This window comes from Aotus nancymaae, unplaced genomic scaffold (genome assembly GCF_030222135.1).
Source record: "Aotus nancymaae isolate 86718 unplaced genomic scaffold, 86718_ANA_hifiasm-v0.15.2.pri h1tg000067l, whole genome shotgun sequence".
NCBI lineage: Eukaryota > Metazoa > Chordata > Mammalia > Primates > Aotidae > Aotus > Aotus nancymaae.
The window spans coordinates 24,037,515-24,056,299 of NW_026988482.1; the positions used below are offsets into that span (position 1 = coordinate 24,037,515).

At 51.4% G+C, this 18,785-nt stretch overlaps 2 protein-coding genes across 2 annotated transcripts; one reads left to right on the forward strand and one right to left on the reverse strand.

Annotated features, from left to right (window-relative positions):
- Nucleotides 1–2,625: 2,625 nt before the first annotated feature.
- KLHDC8B (kelch domain containing 8B) lies at nt 2,626–7,555 on the forward strand. The gene is made up of 6 exons (XM_012467713.2): nt 2,626–2,712; nt 3,671–4,180; nt 5,304–5,468; nt 5,807–6,031; nt 6,127–6,228; nt 6,671–7,555. The coding sequence occupies exons 2-6, from the start codon at nt 3,805–3,807 to the stop codon at nt 6,865–6,867; spliced, it is 1,065 nt and encodes a 354-aa protein (XP_012323136.1). The 5' UTR covers nt 2,626–2,712; nt 3,671–3,804; the 3' UTR covers nt 6,868–7,555.
- A 1,137-nt stretch (nt 7,556–8,692) lies between these two features.
- Nucleotides 8,693–18,555, reverse strand: CUNH3orf84 (chromosome unknown C3orf84 homolog). Its single transcript, XM_012467714.2, has 4 exons — nt 18,440–18,555; nt 16,906–17,019; nt 9,846–9,902; nt 8,693–9,111 (listed from the first exon to the last, which is right to left on the reverse strand). The coding sequence occupies exons 1-4, from the start codon at nt 18,464–18,466 to the stop codon at nt 8,695–8,697; spliced, it is 615 nt and encodes a 204-aa protein (XP_012323137.1). The 5' UTR covers nt 18,467–18,555; the 3' UTR covers nt 8,693–8,694.
- Between the last annotated feature and the right edge of the window lie 230 nt (nt 18,556–18,785).

Here is an 18,785-nt window from a genome sequence, read left to right on the forward strand (position 1 = left end):
TCACCATGTTGGCCAGGATGGTCTTGATCTCCTGACCTCATGATACACCCACCTTGGCCTCCCAAAGTGCTGGGATTACAGGCGTGAGCCACTGTGCCCAGCCTTTTTTTTTGAGATGGAGTCTCACTCTGTTGCCCAGGCTGGAGTGCAGTGGCGCGATCTCAGCTCACTGCAACCTCCACCTCCTGGGTTCAAGTGATTCTCCTACCTCAGCCTCCGGAGTAGCTGGGACTACAGGCACTCACCACCATGCCCAGCTAATTTTTGTATTGTTAGTAGAGGTGGGGTTTCACCATGTTGCCCTGGCCGGTCTCAAGCTCCTGGCCTCAAATGATCCACAACCTTGATCTCCCAAAGTGCTGCAATTACAGGCATGAGTCATTGTGTGCAGGCAATTTTTTGTAATTTTAGTAGAGCCGAGGTTTCACTCCTAACCTCAGGTGACCTGCCCTCCTCAGCCTCCCAAAGTGCTAGTATTACAGGTGTGAGCCACCCCCTTCCCCAGCCTTATATGGTTCTCTATGGATCCTGGACCCACCTCTATCTGAGCAGAGAGACTTGATGGAGATCTAGATGTGAATGAAGGCATGGCCTAGAAGGGATTGCCCCAAGAGAAAATATGTGTGCCAGGGAGAAAAGCCAGGGTTGAATCTTGAGGAGCCAATTCCTGGTGATGGAGAAGAAGCAGAGCCTAGAAAAGATTCTGAGAGGCAGGACAAGCAGCAGGAGGAAGTTGAGGTCACAAGGGGCAAAACTTTGAAGATGCTAGCAAGATTTAGTTAAGACAAGGACCAAGGACCACAGGCAGATAAAATTTTAGCTATATGGTATTCCATGATGACTTTTTCAAGAGCAATTTTGGGGGAGGAGTGGCAGCACACTGAGGTGGCAAGTAGCAAGGATATGGAGCTTGTGAGGACAAATGGTTTCAAGAATTTGGAGGGAAGGAAGGGGAGACAAGAGGGACCTGGGGTGTTGGGAGGTATCTAAAGGGAAGTGGCTTGTAAGTGCTTAATTGCTGGAAAGGAGGAGGAAGGAGCTTGGAAAGGGAACGGTAGCAAATGTGAAGGGGTCTGCAGGGCAGTGTGAGCCTCCTGGAAACCTACCGGCAATCACAAGAGGGTGGCACCAGGGCTCCAAGTGAGGGCACTGAAGAGCAAGTCCAAGTTGAAGTGGGACAAGGAAGGTTGAGGTCTTCAAGTCAGGGTCTGTGCAGTCTGTAACAAGCCTTGGCACCACCATTTCTGTGCAGGCCCTCTGAATCCAACTGACAGCCCCTGAAAGGGGCAAAGGCTCTCTTCCCCGGTCGTGGGGAAGGGTCTACCCATAGACTTCTGGGAAGGCCAGCTGTGAGGTAGGCCAGGGATTTAATAGGTAATGCCCCCAAACAGCTCTCAACTCATGATTAATGGAGATTTGAGAATGAGTACCTCAGTTCCCCTTGCTCTTGGGGGCAGCAGTAATGTAAGGCCTATGTTCTACACTGGCTCCCAGAATTCCCAGCAGGATTTGGTCCCAATTGCCCACAGTGGTAACTTGCTTGATGACACTTCCTTTATTGGCTGCTTTCCTTGTCTCCTTGCCACTGCTGGTGTTTCTTGGCCTCACCTCCCATACTAACTATATGCATGTATATCTTTGTTTCCAGGTCTGCTTTGGGGAAACTAAGACAAACACTGTCCATGAAAGGGGGACAAGGCAGTGAGCAGACACAGACAACTGCAAGGATCTCTTCCCACAGGTACCACTGACCTGTACAAATGGGCCCCCAGCTTGAAGACTCAGCTAACACTCTGCTCAGAAAATAGGCAGGGCCAAGATCTGGGCCTGAGGTTAGGTGGGCCTGTCACACCATTTTGTTCTTGCTTGACCCCAGAGTTGGTTAGAGGCAAGCCCAGGATCCTAAAGATGGCTAGTTATAATGCACGTTGGGTCCTGAAGTAGCCCAGGTCTCTCAGGCCCTACAGGATAAAGCCAGAGTGACCCACTTGGGAGGTCCCCTGGCCTCTGACTCTTCTAGCACATCCTCTGCTCAGTGTCACTCCCTCCAAGAATTCTCCCCATCCAGGTTTGTAGAACGGCCAGTACCTTCTGTTCCTCCACCCCTGCTAGCCTCAGTGTACACTGTAAGACCTATTCCTGCTTTATGCCAGGGTAAGGGCGACCCAGGCTGTCCCCACAAGGCAGAGGCCCAGGCCATGCCCTCAGTGGCCTCCAGGGGGCGCCGCCACGAAGCCTGACATTGGGCTCCCGGGAGCTCAGCGGAGGTGGGCTGGCGCCTGCCGCACAAGCCCTCGGGTTCGGCTGGCCTGCTCTACAGCCTGTGCCCCCCAGGGTGGGTCCGGCTCAGAACTGCCCCTCGACATACACGTGTTGTGTTGCTCGCCGCTGCCTCATTTCTACTCCTGCCCGAGGTCGGACACCAAATCCTGGCAGGCCCAGTGTCCACGTGTCTATTTGTCTGTCCGTTTCCATGTGGCCGTGGGTCGGCGCGCGCCCCACTCCAGCTGCGGCATGTGCAGGGTTAAGGCGGGAGGAGGTTTCCCTGAGTCGGAGGGGGAGGGGGGCGAGGGGCGGACCTGGCCCAGCCCCGCCCCGCGTCGGAGCAGTGCCGGAGCCCCGCCGGAGCCCGATTTCAGCCCCAGCCAGATCCAGCGTCAGCGGAGGCGGAACGGCGGACCCCGTGCCCTGGCAGCTTCGGAGCATCGGCGGGTGAGTCCCGCGGGAACCACGCTCAGGGGAAGTTTGGGGCGCGGGGCGTAGAACCCCAAGCGCGCTAGCCCAGACCCGCCCCTCCGCATCCTTGAGCTGGAAGTTTGGGGTCAGGAGGCCCTCCTGCCTGGGGTCCAGGAATGTAGCCCCCAAGAGAAAGGGGTGGCTGGAGAACTTGGGGATCTGCTGCGAGGGAACCCAGAAGTCCAGCTGCCATTCCTGCTGGAAACGCCCTGGACTCGGACCCTGGAGTCCTGTGGTCATGAGATTCCCCCAACGGCCCCCCCACCCCACTTCTGGACACCAGAGAATCTGGCTTCTGGGGGGTTTGCAATGGGCAAACCCCTGAGGGGAGACCGCCAGAGGAGAGTGCGGAACCCTGGTGTGCAGCCCTCCCCCTAGTCTGAAACACACCCGACTCTGGCCTTTTACTGGTGGGAATGGTTTAAATTAACCCTGTGGAATGGCCCCCAGGATGTTGTAAGGCTACTCTGGAATCTGACCCCTGACAGCAGGCATGGGTACCCCTCAGGCTGCCCAGAGCACTCTGGTAGCCAGTAAGGGGAGGATACAGTAGGACTCCCCTCATGCAGAACTAGTGTGAGGCTTGTTGGGAAAGAAAGGGGTCCAGGATGGAGAGTCCTGTTCTAGTCACCTTACTACTGCCTTCCTAGACCCAGATTTGACCCAGTTGCTGAGTGGTTAGGGTAGTGGGTGGGAAGGAGAATCCTTCATGCCCCCATGAGAAAGAGGAAAGGTTCCTGGGTACCTGGGGTCTGCCCTCCTTCCCACTCCAGGAGGGCCTCCACAGTGGTGTGCTAGCCAGAGGGGTTGGGTTCTCCCCGTGCCTTTCCCACCAGTGATTTTGGGCCAGCCCTACCCTCAGCTACAGGCTGCTTATCTGTTTCCTGAGGGGCTGGCCAGTGGCCCTGACCCCTGTTTTCCCTCTCTCCTCCAGGTGGAGGCAAGGTCCCTGGACTGGTCATATACCCCTTGTGGCCCTGGCAGAATCAAGATGAGGCCCTATCATGCCTCCCCAGTGAGGCCTACAGTCTGAGCAGACAGCATGGCCCGCCATTGGCAGTGAACACCATGTCTACAGGAGGTGGCCGGGCCTTTGCTTGGCAGGTGTTCCCCCCTATGCCCACTTGCCGGGTCTATGGCACAGTGGCACACCAAGATGGGCACCTGCTGGTGTTGGGGGGTTGTGGCCAGGCTGGACTGCCCCTGGACACTGCTGAGACACTGGACATGGCCTCGCACACATGGCTGGCACTGGCACCCCTGCCCACTGCCCGGGCTGGCGCAGCTGCGGTGGTTCTGGGCAAGCAGGTGCTAGTGGTGGGTGGTGTGGATGAGGTCCAGAGCCCGGTAGCTGCTGTGGAGGCCTTCCTGATGGATGAGGGCCGCTGGGAGCGTCGAGCCACCCTCCCTCAAGCAGCTATGGGGGTTGCAACTGTCGAGAGAGGTGAGTGGCCTCCCAAGGAAGGCACTTCAGGTACCCTAACACCTTTTATTATTTCCTGACTTAGTCCCTTGCCCTCAGAGACTGAACAAGAGCTGTAATTTTTACATAGGTGCCCAGGACGTGGCCTTGTCTTCTGTATCCTTTCCAACCTAGCTCTGAGCTAGGCTTTCAGCAGCCTTCTATTAACTGCCTTTTCTGACTAAGGTGGGAGGCAGAGCCCAAGCCGATCCCAGAATGAAGGGAGGCCCCAGCCATGTCGCTGCCCCACTCCTCATTTCTAAGAGATGGGGGTGGGATGACCTAATGACTCCCAGGGTTATAAATAGTCTGGGGTGGGGGAGAGGAGAGGGCCTTGGCTCAGAGCCTAGCAAGTGCTTAGACTTCCCCCCTAAACCCTTCCCACACAACAGAGAGCCTGATATGGACAAAGGCCAAGCTGACCTGGGGATGGTTGCCATGGAAGCCCCCAGCTGACTGGCCCATTACCCCAAGGCCCCCAGACATACCCTAGCTGACTCTGAGGGTTTAACAGAGGGCAAGAGCCTACTATAGTGAAAGATTGTGACAGAGGTAAAAGAGGTGCCATAGTGGAAGAGGTGCCAGCAGGATCCCAGGGCAGAACGCTCGTGGACAGTACCTTTGCCCAACAGACCCAAACCATTCCTCTCCCAACCCCATCTCTAACTCCAGCTGGTCCCTAAGCCCCCTCCCCAGACTGAGCTCTGTGCTAAGCAGATCCCCATGTTTCCCACCCTGGCTTAAGCCATCCCCCATCTTCCTCCCCCAGGGGAGTCCCCACCTTGTGGCCTCCAGGTCTGACCACCAGCCCAGGCCAGCCCTGCTTGGATGCCAGACTCTGTTGCCATAGCGTCTCCAGGGAGACAGAGTCAGATTATAATTAGATCAGCTGCCTCCTGCTCTTTACTCAGAGGGGCCCTGACCAGAGTAGGAATCCCAGCTCCCCTAGCCCCCACACCAAGCAGGTAGTAGAGTGTCTGCTGCTGGGGAGGGATGCCATAAATACATGGGTCTCCAGCCACCCCCAGGCCTGACCAGGACAGCTGTCAGGGTGTGGTGCCCTGGCCGGCTGGGGTACAGTCTGAACTACTCTTTTTCTATGCAGATGGTATGGTGTATGCTCTGGGGGGAATGGGCCCTGACACAGCCCCCCAGGCCCAGGTACGTGTGTATGAGCCCCGTCGGGATTGCTGGCTTTCGCTACCCTCCATGCCCACACCCTGCTATGGGGCCTCCACCTTCCTGCACGGGAACAAGATCTATGTCCTGGGTAAGGGCCTGGGAGATGTGGGAAAGGGGTTCAGAGTCTAGAAATCCCCATCCTCATAGGTTGGCTGGGATAGAGATTGGGCTCAGTCCAGGATGGCAGAACAAGAGAAGCTTTGTTGCGGTGATCCATGGCTGCTCTGAGGCTCTGACCCCTGGTGGTCCTGATGGGGTTGGAAAACCAAACCCCAATGCCCGAGGGTCTGTAGGGTGGATGATCCATGTGCAAGTGTGCACACAGCAGGATGTGGGAGGCTGGGGCAGGCAGATCAGCAACCTAGTGATCGAGGAGCCCACCAAGCCACCTGGGCTCCTTCCCAGGTACCCCAATTCCATTGACAGGGGGCCGCCAGGGCAAGCTCCCTGTGACTGCTTTTGAAGCCTTTGATCTGGAGACCCGTACCTGGACCCGGCATCCAAGCCTACCCAGCCGTCGGGCCTTTGCTGGCTGTGCCATGGCTGAAGGCAGTGTCTTTAGCCTGGGTGGCCTGCAGCAGCCTGGGCCCCATAACTTCTACTCTCGCCCACACTTTGTCAACACTGTGGAGATGTTTGACCTGGAGCATGGTGAGCAGTGGCCATTCTGGGCCATCCTCTCACTCTGTGTGGGATGGAGGGGCATAGTAGGTACATGAATAGAGCTGACCTCCCCTCTCCTGCAGGGTCCTGGACCAAGCTGCCCCGCAACCTGCGCATGAGGGATAAGAGGGCAGACTTTGTGGTTGGCTCCCTTGGGGGGCACATTGTGGCCATTGGGGGCCTTGGTAAGTCTCTGTGGGGCTGGGGAGAGGAGGGAGTTCCAAGACAGGAAAGAGTAGCCCGTAACATGTGTGCCACCTTCTGCCCATCTCCAGGCACTCCAGGGGTCGGGTCAGGGCTTTGTGAGCTCTTTCCCCTATCTGTGAAGCAGGCAGGATGTGGTCTGCCTGACACAGCACTCAGGGTATCCCTCAGTGACTAGGGGCTCTGTCAAGCACCAGCAAGGGTCTACGAGACAGCAGCAGGACAAATGACCACTGTATGCACAGTCAAAAGGACAAATAGAAACATGAATGAACAAATGATGAACACAGGCAATGAGGAGCAAGACACTGATAGCTCATCCTGGGATGATATCTACTGAGCTATTTTCTGGACTCAGGGAGTAGAAGGGCCTCGAGTCCCTATAGTATATGCCTCTCACAGCCTTCTCTCTCCTTCTTGCAGGAAACCAGCCATGTCCTCTGGGCTCTGTGGAGAGCTTTAGCCTTGCACGACGGCGCTGGGAGGCATTGCCTGCCATGCCCACCGCCCGCTGCTCCTGCTCTAGTCTGCAGGCTGGGCCCCGGTTGTTTGTTATTGGGGGTGTGGCCCAGGGCCCCAGTCAAGCCGTGGAGGCACTGTGTCTGCGTGATGGGGTCTGAAGGCCTGGTGGGATCTGTCCGCTGGAGCAGCTCAGTGCCAGAGGCAGCTATTTCTATGGCTCCTTTTGCTGCTGAGGACACTCACTGTGGCTCTGTGGGATGAGAGAGGCACGGGGATGAGGACTTGAGACACTGGCTTGGGGCCTTGGGTTAGGGGAGCCTTTGTCTTTAGTGCAGGCCACACATATGCTTACACCTACCTTTATCACCATTCGTTCATGAACCATGCCTAGCTCCATCCTTACCCTGGGACCTACTAGGCCTTCCATCCAACTGGGAAATGGGGAGAAGGAAAGCTGGCCTCACGCTCTTTAGGATCAGTTCCTATCTGGAGTTGACCAGGCCCACCCCAGTTGCCATTCCTGAAAAATGCCAGGTGCCAGCCTGCCTTTAGGGTCCCGGTAGACCCAGGAGAGTTCAGAGAGGGTGGGGGACACAGAGAGAGTAGAGAGGATGTGGGAACTGCCAGAGGGCCAGAGCCCAGGAGTTCAAGCAGAGGAGTGCTGGCTTTGGGCCCTTTACACTGCTGGTTGTATGACCTTGAGCAAGTCACTTCACCTCTCTGTGCCTCAGCATCCTCATGTATAAATGGGGATCTCTGAAACCTTCCTACCCTACCTACCTCACAGGGCTGTTGTGAGGACCCAGGGAGTTTGGATGTGGAAGTAAAAGTGCTGCTAAAACCTAATGTGTGGACCCTGGTGTGAACTCCCTTCTTGCTTCCACTGCTCCTGCCCTCCTTTGGGGGTCTCAATGCTCCTAAGGATGAGGGTCCAGAAGGAGCCTCTTGGATCTGGTGTGTGTTCCCAAAGTGATTTGGTGTATTAGTTTCATCGAAGCCTCAGCTTCTTCTTTGGCAACATGTGATGACAGCACCTTCTTACTGTCCTGGGGATTAGAGAGCACTAGGACAGTAAACAAGGGCTGTCATCACATGTCACCAAAGGATGGCAGGATAGGATGACCAGAGAAATGCTCAGAAAACACCACAGGGTTAGGAAGACCTCCAGATCCAAGTTACAGAGTGTCTCCTCAGGGTCTCGGCTCATGCTGCTTACAGGGAGGGATGGTTCAGTGGGTTCTGTGGCCCAGGGCAGTCTCCTGTCTCAGCTGTGGGGCAGCCATTTCTTGGACAGGACTGTGTGCCCACCCAACAAACTTCTCAAAGGCAGCTGCCTCCTGAGAAAGCTGCCCACTCTTCCCTCTTCCAGCCTCTGCTGCCCACTAGTAGGGGTCTCTGGGGTCTGCTTTCCCCATAGCTACACTGAGTACTTGGCCTGCCTCCCCAGTGAGCCTTTCCTTCTAGGGTGAAGCACCTAGGAAGTCAGTGGCCTGCAGTATATTTGCACATTTTCTTGCAAGCTGGCAGAGGAAACCAACACAGAGATGCCTCTGTTTGGGGGAATAGGCTATTTCCTAGAGGAAAAAGGTTGTGGGGAAGATAGCCACTCCTCTGCCTTCATAAGGAGCCCTCCCTCAGGGTCATCCCCTCCACCCTACCACCTGCTGTGTCCTGACTTCAACTTAGGTTGGGGATGGCCCTCTATTCTTCCTCTCTACAGCTGGGTTTGCTGCAAGAACAGAGTAGTACTTGGGGCCCTGGAACCCACCTGCTGTGGCTATGGCAACCCTCATGGACTCTTAGCCTCTTGCAAACCCTACCCTTTCTCACTTAGTGGCAGGGCTCCCAGAGCAGTACCTCCCATGCCCAGCACAAAAACACCATGGGCGTAAGTGCCATAGGAGACAGGCACAGGACATGGCATCCCACTACTACCTTTCAGCCTCTAATACATCTTGGGCTGCAAGCACAGACAGGCTGCTGTGTCAGCTGTCCTTGTTTAATGCTCTGGACCAGTTTAGACATTCAGAGACCCCAGCATGAAGGTAGTGCTGCAGCAGCTTGGGTCTTGGGATCCCTGGGAGGTCAGGCAGTGTGTCGGTGACTAGCGCCTGCGGCCCTACCTTGTAGCTGCCACAGTGGCCACCCCGGGATGGATAGCAGAAGTTCTGCTGGTAGGTGGTCCTAGCATGGGAAGGCTGGACCTGCACGAAGTGGATGAGGTGCTGAGGGAGGCCACTGAATCCTGGGCCTGGTTGGAAATCAGCCTGGTAAGAAGATTCCAGGGGCCCTTGCTGGCCCAACTCCATCTCACAGGGTGCCCAGCGCAGGAAGGTGTGCCACTGCCACAGGCGCTCCAGGTCCTTCCGCCTTCCGATTCCCTGCAGCAGGCAGTAGGGGCCCTCCTCAACGGTATGGGCCCTTGGCCCATATTCCTGGCACCAAGCACCTTCTTGGGGCCCTCCTAACCCCAAGTCTGCTTGGTGATGCCTGTCCGGTGCCTAGCTGTCTTGGCCTATACCCCGGCCTCCTTGGTCTGCCTCCCCAGTGATGTCTTTCATTTTTTTTTTTTTTTTTTAAGATGGAGTCTTGCTCTCTTGCCCAGGCTGGAGTGCAGTGGTGCCATCTCAGCTCACTGCAACCTCTGCCTCCCGGGTTCAAGCGATTCTGCCTCAGCCTCCCAAGTGGCTGGGACTACAGGCATGTGCCGCCAGGCCCAGCTAATTTTTGCATTTTTAGTAGAGATGGGGTTTCACTGTGTTGGCCAGGCTGGTCTTGAACTCCTGACCTCCTGATCCATCTGCCTCAGCCTCCCAAAGTGCTGAGATTACAGGCCTGAGCCACCGTGCCTGGCCTAATGACTTTCATTCTAAGGTGAAGCACCCAGAGAGTCAGTGGCCCACGGGATATTTGCACATTATCTGGAAAGCTGGCAGAGGAAACCAACGGAGATGCCTCTGTTTGGGGGAGTAGGCTGTTTCTTAGAGGAGAAAGTTTGTGGGGGAAGATAGCCACTCCTCTGCCTTCATAAGGAGCCCTCCTTCAGGATCATCCCCTCCACCCTACCACCTGCTCTGTCCAGACTTCAGCTTAGGCTGGCAGACTGCCTGCCATTCTTCCTCTCTTCAGAACTCACTTTGTCAAAGGAAGTACGGTTGTCATGCTTGGAGAAGAAGTGTTGCTGTGCTGGCTCCTTGAAAGATATTGAGAAAGGAGGTGAATGGGGAAAATAATGCTTATTTACCTGCCCTTACCTGGATCACTGCCCCAGGGTCCCTAATGGAGGGAAGTCACCAGGAGCCACTGCCCCTAAGCTACTTAACTGCCAACAGACAGAGGGCAGAGACTAATTAAAGCAACATTTCAGTCCTGGGATATCTCATCCTGAGACTTGCCCTGAAGCAGAAGCATCTGGAACCCTTATTGAGGAGGGTCCTGAGGCATCTTCCAGGACATCCTGCCATCATGGGAGCAGTGGCTAGTTTCAAATTGGGCCTTAACTCTCGATTGCCCATGACTTCAGTCCTCTCCTCCCCTGCATCCACATTTACTCCCTCATCAGCATACCCAGGTTCTTGGCCCTAAATGCTATCTGAAAACTGGAATTTCTATCTCCAGCTTGAGCTTTCTCCTGAACTCTAGACTCAATAGACTATTCCTTACTCCACATCTCCATGTAAATGCCCAATTGGGCATCTCCACACATATGACTGAGCTTTGACTTAGCCCCAGACACACTCTACCTACAGTCTCCCCCAGCTTAGACCACAGCAGCCAGATCCCATCAAACACCTTGAGTCCCCTTAATTCTCTTCTCTCATACCTCACATTGAAGGTGCCAGTATCCTGTTGATACTGTGGTCAAAATGTACTCAGGACCAGACCACTTCTCAGCATGCCCACTGTTTTCCCTGGTCCAAGCCACCTTCCTCTCTTGCCTGAATTATTCCAAGAGCTTCCTGCCTGGTGTCCCTGCTTTCAAACTTGCCCCTCCAGTCTGTTGTCCACTTAGCAGCCAGCATATTCCGTTAGTACATAAATGAGATCACATCTCAGTTGCTGAAAATTCACAACAGTTCCTTCTGTTTGTGATACCCAAAGTCATCATAGTGGTCTGTGAGACCCACACGATATTGGTCCTTTTGTTATCTCCAGCCACACTGGTTTCCCCACTGCTCCTCAGAAATACCAGGTGCTCCCACTCAGGGCTTTGTGCCACCTGTTTCTTCTCCTGGCCATATAATTCCCTCATACCTCCCTCTTCCTTCCTTGAGCACTATGCCAATAGTTCCATCACCCTAACCCTGCATTTTTCACCTGCTAACTATATGATTCTATAATATGTTGTTGTCCCCACCCCAATTAGAACATCTCATGCTCCCCATTAGAACATAAGCTTCTTGTAGGCAAAGGTGGTCTGTCTTGCTCACATCTATAACTCCAGCACTGAGAATAATGCCTGACACTGTGCTCAGTAAATGTTGCTGTTAAATCAATGAACAGGCTGTGGCTCACACCTGTAATCCCAGCACTTTGGGAAGCTGAGGCAGGTGGATCACCTGAGGTCAGGAGTTTGAGACCGGCCTAGCCAACATAGTGAAACCCCGTTTCTACTAAAAATGCAAAAATTAGGCCGAGTGTGGTGGCTCACATCTGTAATCCCAGCACTTTAGGAGGCCAAGGTGGGCAGATCACTTGAGGTCATGAGTTCAAGACCAACCTGGCCAACATGGTGAAACCCCATCTCTACTAAAACACACAAAAATATTAGCTGGGCGTGGTGGTGCCCACCTGTAATCTCAGCTACTCAGGAGGCTGAGGTGGGAGAATCGCTTAAACCTGGAGGCAGAGGTTGCAGTGATCCGAGATCACACCACTGTACTCCAGCCTGAGCAACTCTGTCTAAAAAAAAAAAAAAAATTAATGAACAGGGACAGAAAGTCCTGGCCCCATGGCATTTACTTTGGCTTAGTTGGAGCTAGAGAGCCTTGCTCCACTCCTAGGCAGAGAAAGAGCATCTATTAGGCCTCCAGACTTCAGCAGGAATCTGTCTCAAGACCACCTTCTTGCCTTGTGCCTGGGTTCTGCCCTCAGAGCCATTCCCTCCCAGCCACTCAGCTTCTCCTGCTGTAGACCTGAAGTGACCAGATCTGGCGAGGTCAGGCTTGGCTGGCTTGGGAGTACAGGTAATGGCTGAAAGCAGGTTCCCAGATAAAATGCTCCATCCTATATCCTTGAACCAGAATAAGGGTAGAGCTTATTGAATGTGTGTTTAAGAGTTCCCTTTTTAGGACCACCTGCCTTAGACAGTCCAGTGGTAGTCTTCAAGCAGAATGAAAACTCAAAGAAGATGGGAAGCTTTCATTCCTCAAAAAGCAAGCTGAAGTCGGGCACAGTGGCTCATGCCTGTAATCCCAGCACTTTGGGAGGCTGAAACAGGTTGATCACTTGAGGCCAGGAGTTTGAGACTAGCCTGGCCAACATGGTGAAACCTCGTCTCCACCAAAAATACAAAAATTAGCTGGGTGTGGTGGTGGGTGCCTGTAATCCCAGCTACTGGGGAGGTTGAGGCAGGAGAATTGCTTGAATTTGGGTGGCAGAGGTTGCAATGAGTGGAGATCTCACCACTGCACTCCAGACTTGGCGACAGAGACTCCGTCTCCAAAAAAAAAAAAAAAAAAGCAAGCTAAGGCCCAGTGCAGTGGCTCACACACATAATCCCCGAACTTTGAGAGACCAAGGAGGAAGGATTGCTTGAGCCCAGGAGTTCAAGACCAGCCTGGGCAGCATGGCAAGACTCCCAGACCACATCTCTACAAAAAAATAACAAATTAGCCAGGTGTGGTGACACATACCTGTGGTCCCAGCAACTAGGAAGGCTGAAGTGGAAGGATCAATTGAGCTTAAGAGGTTAAGGATGCAATGAGCCATGATCACGCCACTGCAAACCAAGCTACAGACTAGGAGAAAGTATCTACAAACCATGTATCCAACAGAAGACTAGAATATATAAGGAATTCTCTCAACAGTAAAATCACAATCTAGTTAGAAAATGGGCAAACATGAAGACATCTAACCAAACAAGATTTACAGATAACAAATAACATATGAAAAGATTTTCATCATTAACCATCAGGGAAATGCAAATTAAAACTGCAATAAGATATCACTACACATCTATCAGAATAGCTACAATTGAAAATAGAAACAACACCAGGTGTTGGTGAGAATGCAGAGAAACCAGATCATTCATGCATTGCTGGTGGTAATATAAAATGGTAAAGTCATTCTCAAAAATAGCTTGGCAATTTCTTTTAAAAACTACACATGCAACTACCACATGACCCAGCAATTGTATTCCTGGGCATTTATCCCAGAGAGACAAAAGCTTATGTTCAACCAAAAATCTATAAACAAATATTCATAACAGCTCTATTTATATGAGCCAAAAACTGGAATCAGGTCAGATATCCTTTAACAGATGAATGTTTAAACAAACTGGTACATGTGTATCAAGGAATACTACTCAGTAATGAAAATAAATAATAAACAGTTGAAGCACACAATAACTTGGATGAATCTCTAGGAAATTATGCTGCAAAATAGCCAGTCTCCAAAGGTTGCATATTGTATTATCCCATTTATATAACTTTTTTTGAGACAGGGTTTCACTTTGTTGCCAGGCTGGAGTGCAGTGATGCAATCATAGTTCACTTCAGCCTTGACCTCCTGGGCTAATTTTTTAATTTTTAGTAGAGATGGGGTTTCACCATGTTGGCCAAGCTGGTCTCGAACTCCTGACCTTAAGTGAGCCACCCACCTTGGCCTCCCACAGTGTTGGGATTACAGGTGTGAGCCACTGTGCTCGGCCAAAATTTTATAGCTTTTTTTTTTTTTTTTGAGTTGGAGTTTCGCTCTTGTTACCCAGGCTGGAGTGCAATGGCGCGATCTTGGCTCACCGCAACCTCCGCCTCCCGGGTTCAGGCAATTCTCCTGCCTCAGCCTCCCGAGTAGCTGGGATTACAGGCACGTGCCACCATGCCCAGCTAATTTTTTGTATTTTTAGTAGAGACGGGGTTTCACCATGTTGACCAGGATGGTCTCGATCTCTTGACCTTGTGATCCACCCGCCTTGGCCTCTCAAAGTGCTGGGATAACAGGCGTGAGCCACCGCGCCCGGCCAATTTTATAGCTCTTAATACACAAACACACACACACACACACACGAGTAAAACTAGGGGGGAAATTTGAATGAACTTTAGTGAGTATATCAATCAACGTCAATGTCCTGGTTGTGATACTGTACTATAGCTTTGCAAAATGTTACCATTAAAGGTAACCAGGCAAAGTGTAGAAGAGATCTCTATTATTTTTTACAACTGCTTATGAATTGAAAATGACTTCAATGAAAGTTTCGATTAAAATAAAATCTAGGCATCTTGGGTAAGTTTCAATTGACCCCCAAATTTCTACCCTGTGTCTATCCTCAGCTACAGAATTGTACATAGCCCTAGAATGTACATGTCTTTCCTGTCAGAGTCACCTCTGACTGGAAATTCACTGTTCCTACAGTGGCAGGATAATTTATTGATGCCCACTGAGTTTTGTTCTCTCAAAACTGTGGAAGCTTGGTGAGAAGCACAGTCATTTCCTCTCTGGGTATTCTTGCCCTGCAAAGAATAATCACTAGCATCTTTGTTTCTTAACCATTTACGGCTCCTTTTCCATGAAGGTGGTAAAATCCATGGTTTCTGAACAGGTAGAGTTAAGACTGTGATTCCATCTTAAGAGACCTCGGAAGACAGGTGGTTTTATTTGGAAGGGGCAGCATTTGCATGTGGGAGGGCTAAGGGCCCCTGTAGAGGCTGGACAGTCTTCAATAAGAGAGGAGCCTCCTTGGGAAACTGAGGGATGGGATGACAGCAGGGGCCCAGCAATCATGGAACCACAGGTGAAGAACCTGCCCCTAACCAGACAGGACTCTTATCCAACCTGAGAAACCAAGAGGACCAGAATTATATTTCCCAAGAATTAGGCAGGTAAAGGCTAGAAATAGACTAATCTGCTTTAGAAGAAAAAAAATGAAAAAGAAGAAAAAGAATTTTCTTGCATCTGAATGTCATGGACAAAAATTTTACAAACCAAAGGAGAATGGATGCTATATCTTGGAAAGGCTTTAAATAATAGTTAGAATTTGCCAGCTGAAACCTGATACCTCTCAACCAATGCAAAAAGAAAATGTGCAACTTCCCCAAGTGGTCCTATTAATTAAAACAGTTTTAGACATAAAATGGAACAGGAGATTTGACATTTATGTAACCTGAATCCAAGACACACAGATTATGCTAGTTAGGGGTGCTAAGAATGCTAGTAAATTATTTATGTAGCAAGTCCTTACATTGATCAGCAGTCAAAACATGTCTCTTACATGTCTGTTCTTGAGGAACGAGTTTAACAGATTGATCGGATGTTCCAGTCTCTCAGAGGAGAGCTGCCACCAAGGGCAATGACAAACATACAGCAGGAAGTCTCTGGATTGCTTCTCTTCCTGCACTACCCAGATACCATCACTCTCAAAAGGGAGGTGGCCCTGGATAAGCGTCTGGAGCTGCATCTGGGCCTGGCTTGGTAGGCTATGCCAGGCAGTCCTTGCAAGCGTATATGCTAAGGAAGTTCAGTTCCATAAAATAGCAGCCTCCAGGACCCTGCTCTCAGCCTGAGAAAGCAATTCATAGAAAATCCAGATGGCAGATCGAGTAGGACCTGGCAAGAGGCTAGGAAGCAAGAAGGTGCTGTGGGTGGTGCCTGTTTCAGGCACCTTTCAGATCCCTCTGGGCCTTCTTCTACCAGCTGTTGCTCTGGAGGCTGACCTGACTGCACTCAACACCAGGCTCCCTTTGTCCTGGCCGCCAGGGATCCCTGGGAGGAAATGGAGGAAAAGAGAGAGGAGGTGTTTCTTCTCTTGGCTCCCTCCTAGGCCACCTCCCACCTGGCTATGTCTCCCTACCTAGGATCACTGCTTCTGTCAGGGTGACCCTTTCCATACCTTTCTCTCCTTCTAGATTCTAGGAGCCATGCCTCCCCCTTGTCCCTTTGGGCTCATTGGTACTCACCACTTGACTGTTAACAGCCTGTGAGACTGCCTTTACCTGAGGCTATCACACTCAATCCTTTGTAAACATACCCTTCTGAGTTCTGTTGCTTTGAGTATCATTTTTACTGTTGTGACCGTCATTTATTTATTTATTTTTATTTTATTTTATTTTATTTTTTTGAGATGGAGTCTCGTTCTGCTGCCCAGGCTGGCGTACAGTGGTGCAATCTTGGCTCACTGCAACTTCTGTCTCCCAGGGTCAAGCGATTCTGCCTACCTCAGCCTCCCAAGTAGCTGGGATTACAGGCGTGCACCACCATGCCCGGCTAATTTCTTTCTTTCTTTTTTTTTTTTTGTATTTTTAGTAAAGACAGGATTTCGCCATGTTGGCCAGACTGGTTTCAAGCTCCTGACTTCAAGTGATCCGCCTGCCTTGGCCTCCCAAAGTGCTAGGATTACAGGCGTGAGCCACCTTGCCCTGCCATGACCCTGATTTACGATACACAGTGCCCCTTCCTTGTCTCCAGGCCTGTAAGCTGTAAAGGGCCTGTGGCCCTATATCCCTTTCCTGTTCTCTAAAAGCCTGTTACAACCACTCTAGGACACCTCTGCCATCACTTCTTTCTGGTATTCCCCGGCCAAATGTGCAGGCCAGTACCCAGCTGCCTCCTGTACTACTTCCCTGACCAGAGGAGGCCTCCTATTAATTTCCAAGGCCCTGGACTGTGAAGCTGGCTATGGGATGGACCATGGGCTTTGTTAGCATCAAGGAATCTGAATATGAAGGTAGTTGTCAGCAAAACTCAAGGCTTACTTCCTGGGTTCTAGAGGCTCTCTGCCCATAGCTACCCACCCCAGCTGGGCCCTTGCCCTTTGCTCATCTAGAAGGGCAGTGAGCAAAATGGTTCACTTTGGTACTCACTTTTTTCCACCCTGTCTGTAGGGGAAAGATCTGACATCTCAGAGAAGAGAGGTAAAGCCTGTCCCAGGGATAGCTGGCCCCAGCTAGCTGTCAATACAGCCATGGAAGGGCTGGGGATGGGTTCTGGGAAAGGCAAGACCTGGTCCAGTTACCCCCACTGCCTTCAGGTTTGCTTTATACCTGACATTGCTGCAGGAACACTGCTGGAGGCTGGGGCTTGGCTGCAAGGCGGTATTCTCTAGCACTTTCACTCTTGAATTGGCTTCTGTAGTGCCCATAGAAGCCACTGTTGTGCTATAACAAGATAGGAATGAGGATAAAACACTCAAATCACTCAAGTCCTAGCCCTCAGGTCCCCAACTGAGGGTTCCAGGAAAGCCAGACCAGAAGCCCCTCATGGAAGTTCCTGACAGAATAGAAAGAATCTAAGGAGTTAGGATACTCCTGGAGATGGGCCAGTATAGAATTGTCTCCATCCATCCTTGGGACAGTTGGCCTCAGCTGTACTGACCCACTTGGACTATGCGTGTGTGGGGAAGGGGTGCCATTCATTCAGAGCAGAAATTTGTGGGCAGGGCCACTAATCAGGAGTGTGGTCCTTTCCTAAAGAGTCTGAGAAGAAACCCCCTTTATTGTTCACCCCGAATTTTTTCTTTTTTTTTTTGAAACAGAGTCTTGCACTGTCACCCAGGCTGGAATACAGTGGCATAATCTCGGCTCGCTGCAACCTCCACCTCCTGGGTTCAAGTCATTCTCCTGCCTCAGCCTCCCAAATACCTGGGACTACAGGTGTCCGCCACCATGCCTGGCTAATTTTTGTGTTTGTAGTAGAGACAGGGTTTCTCCATGTCAGCCGGGCTGGTCTCAAACTCCTGACCTCAAGTGATCTGCCCACCTTGGCCTCCCAAAATGTTGGGATTACAGGAATGAGCCACCACACCCAGCCTGGAGATAATTTCAGAGAGAGGAATTATCAGAAGACAGAAATAAGCAACTATCAGAGGTCCAAGAAAGGAGCTGTACCATGCTGATGTCATGAGGTGAACACCTTGTGGGTGATCATGTCTGGGAATGCCTATGGCCCAACCTCTTTGTCCTGAATTCTCCCTGGAGAGGATGAGTATCTGGCCCTCCACAATTATAACCCTGAGCAGAACCTGTCCCAAGCCTGTCCTCTGGCCATCACAGTGGGCTCTTCAACAGGACTAGGAAGTCTCATATCTTTCCATCCCACTGAAGACGCAGGTCACTTTGTCTATCTATCCTTCTCTTTCAGGAACCCCTCACTCTCTATTCAAGTTAGCTTAACAGTATTTATCAGACCTTTATTGTCTTCCAGGCATGGGGCTGGGCACAGGAAATACAGCGGACAAAAACACTTTGCCCTCAAAATGTTCCCAGACTAAAGAGCAGCCATACTCCAAAAGCTTGAGGGGCTCAAACAATGAACTGGGAATAAATGGGGTGGCTAGAGGACTAGGAGTTTCCACTGGCTTGCAGGAAACCAGGTTGCATGGAAGGGGGCAAAGTGTTAGGAAGACTAGGCAGCCTCCAGGGGTGACTTCAGGATGGTGGAGAGGAAGTGGGCAGCTCAGGGTCCTATTCCAGGTTGGATGCCAGACGAAAATCTTTTCACTTCACTCTCATGACTCAGTCAGATTTCGGGTACAACCAGAGGACAAAGGGCCAGGATTAACATAAAGTGCACTCTTACCCAGGAGCCTACTAAAGCACTTTGCATCTTTCCAAGAAGGGAGCAGAAAAGGCAAACTTTCCTTTTGTCTTCTGGAGGATATGTCTTCAGGGAAGAGAATCTCTGGAGGTCAATTTCTTGTTGCTTAGCGACAAGGGAAGGTTGTGACTGAACAATGCTGCTGCGGTTTGTTGAGGTAGCACCTGGCCTGTTTCTCCTTTGTCCTTGCTACTCTAGTTCTTCTCTATGAGAAAAACCTGCCCCTTAACATTCACAGCCTGAAAAAGCCTCATATATAGAAACACATAGGGCTCCATGGTGGAGTTTAATGGATTCACAGCCTATGAAATATTCAAAGAACATTTTA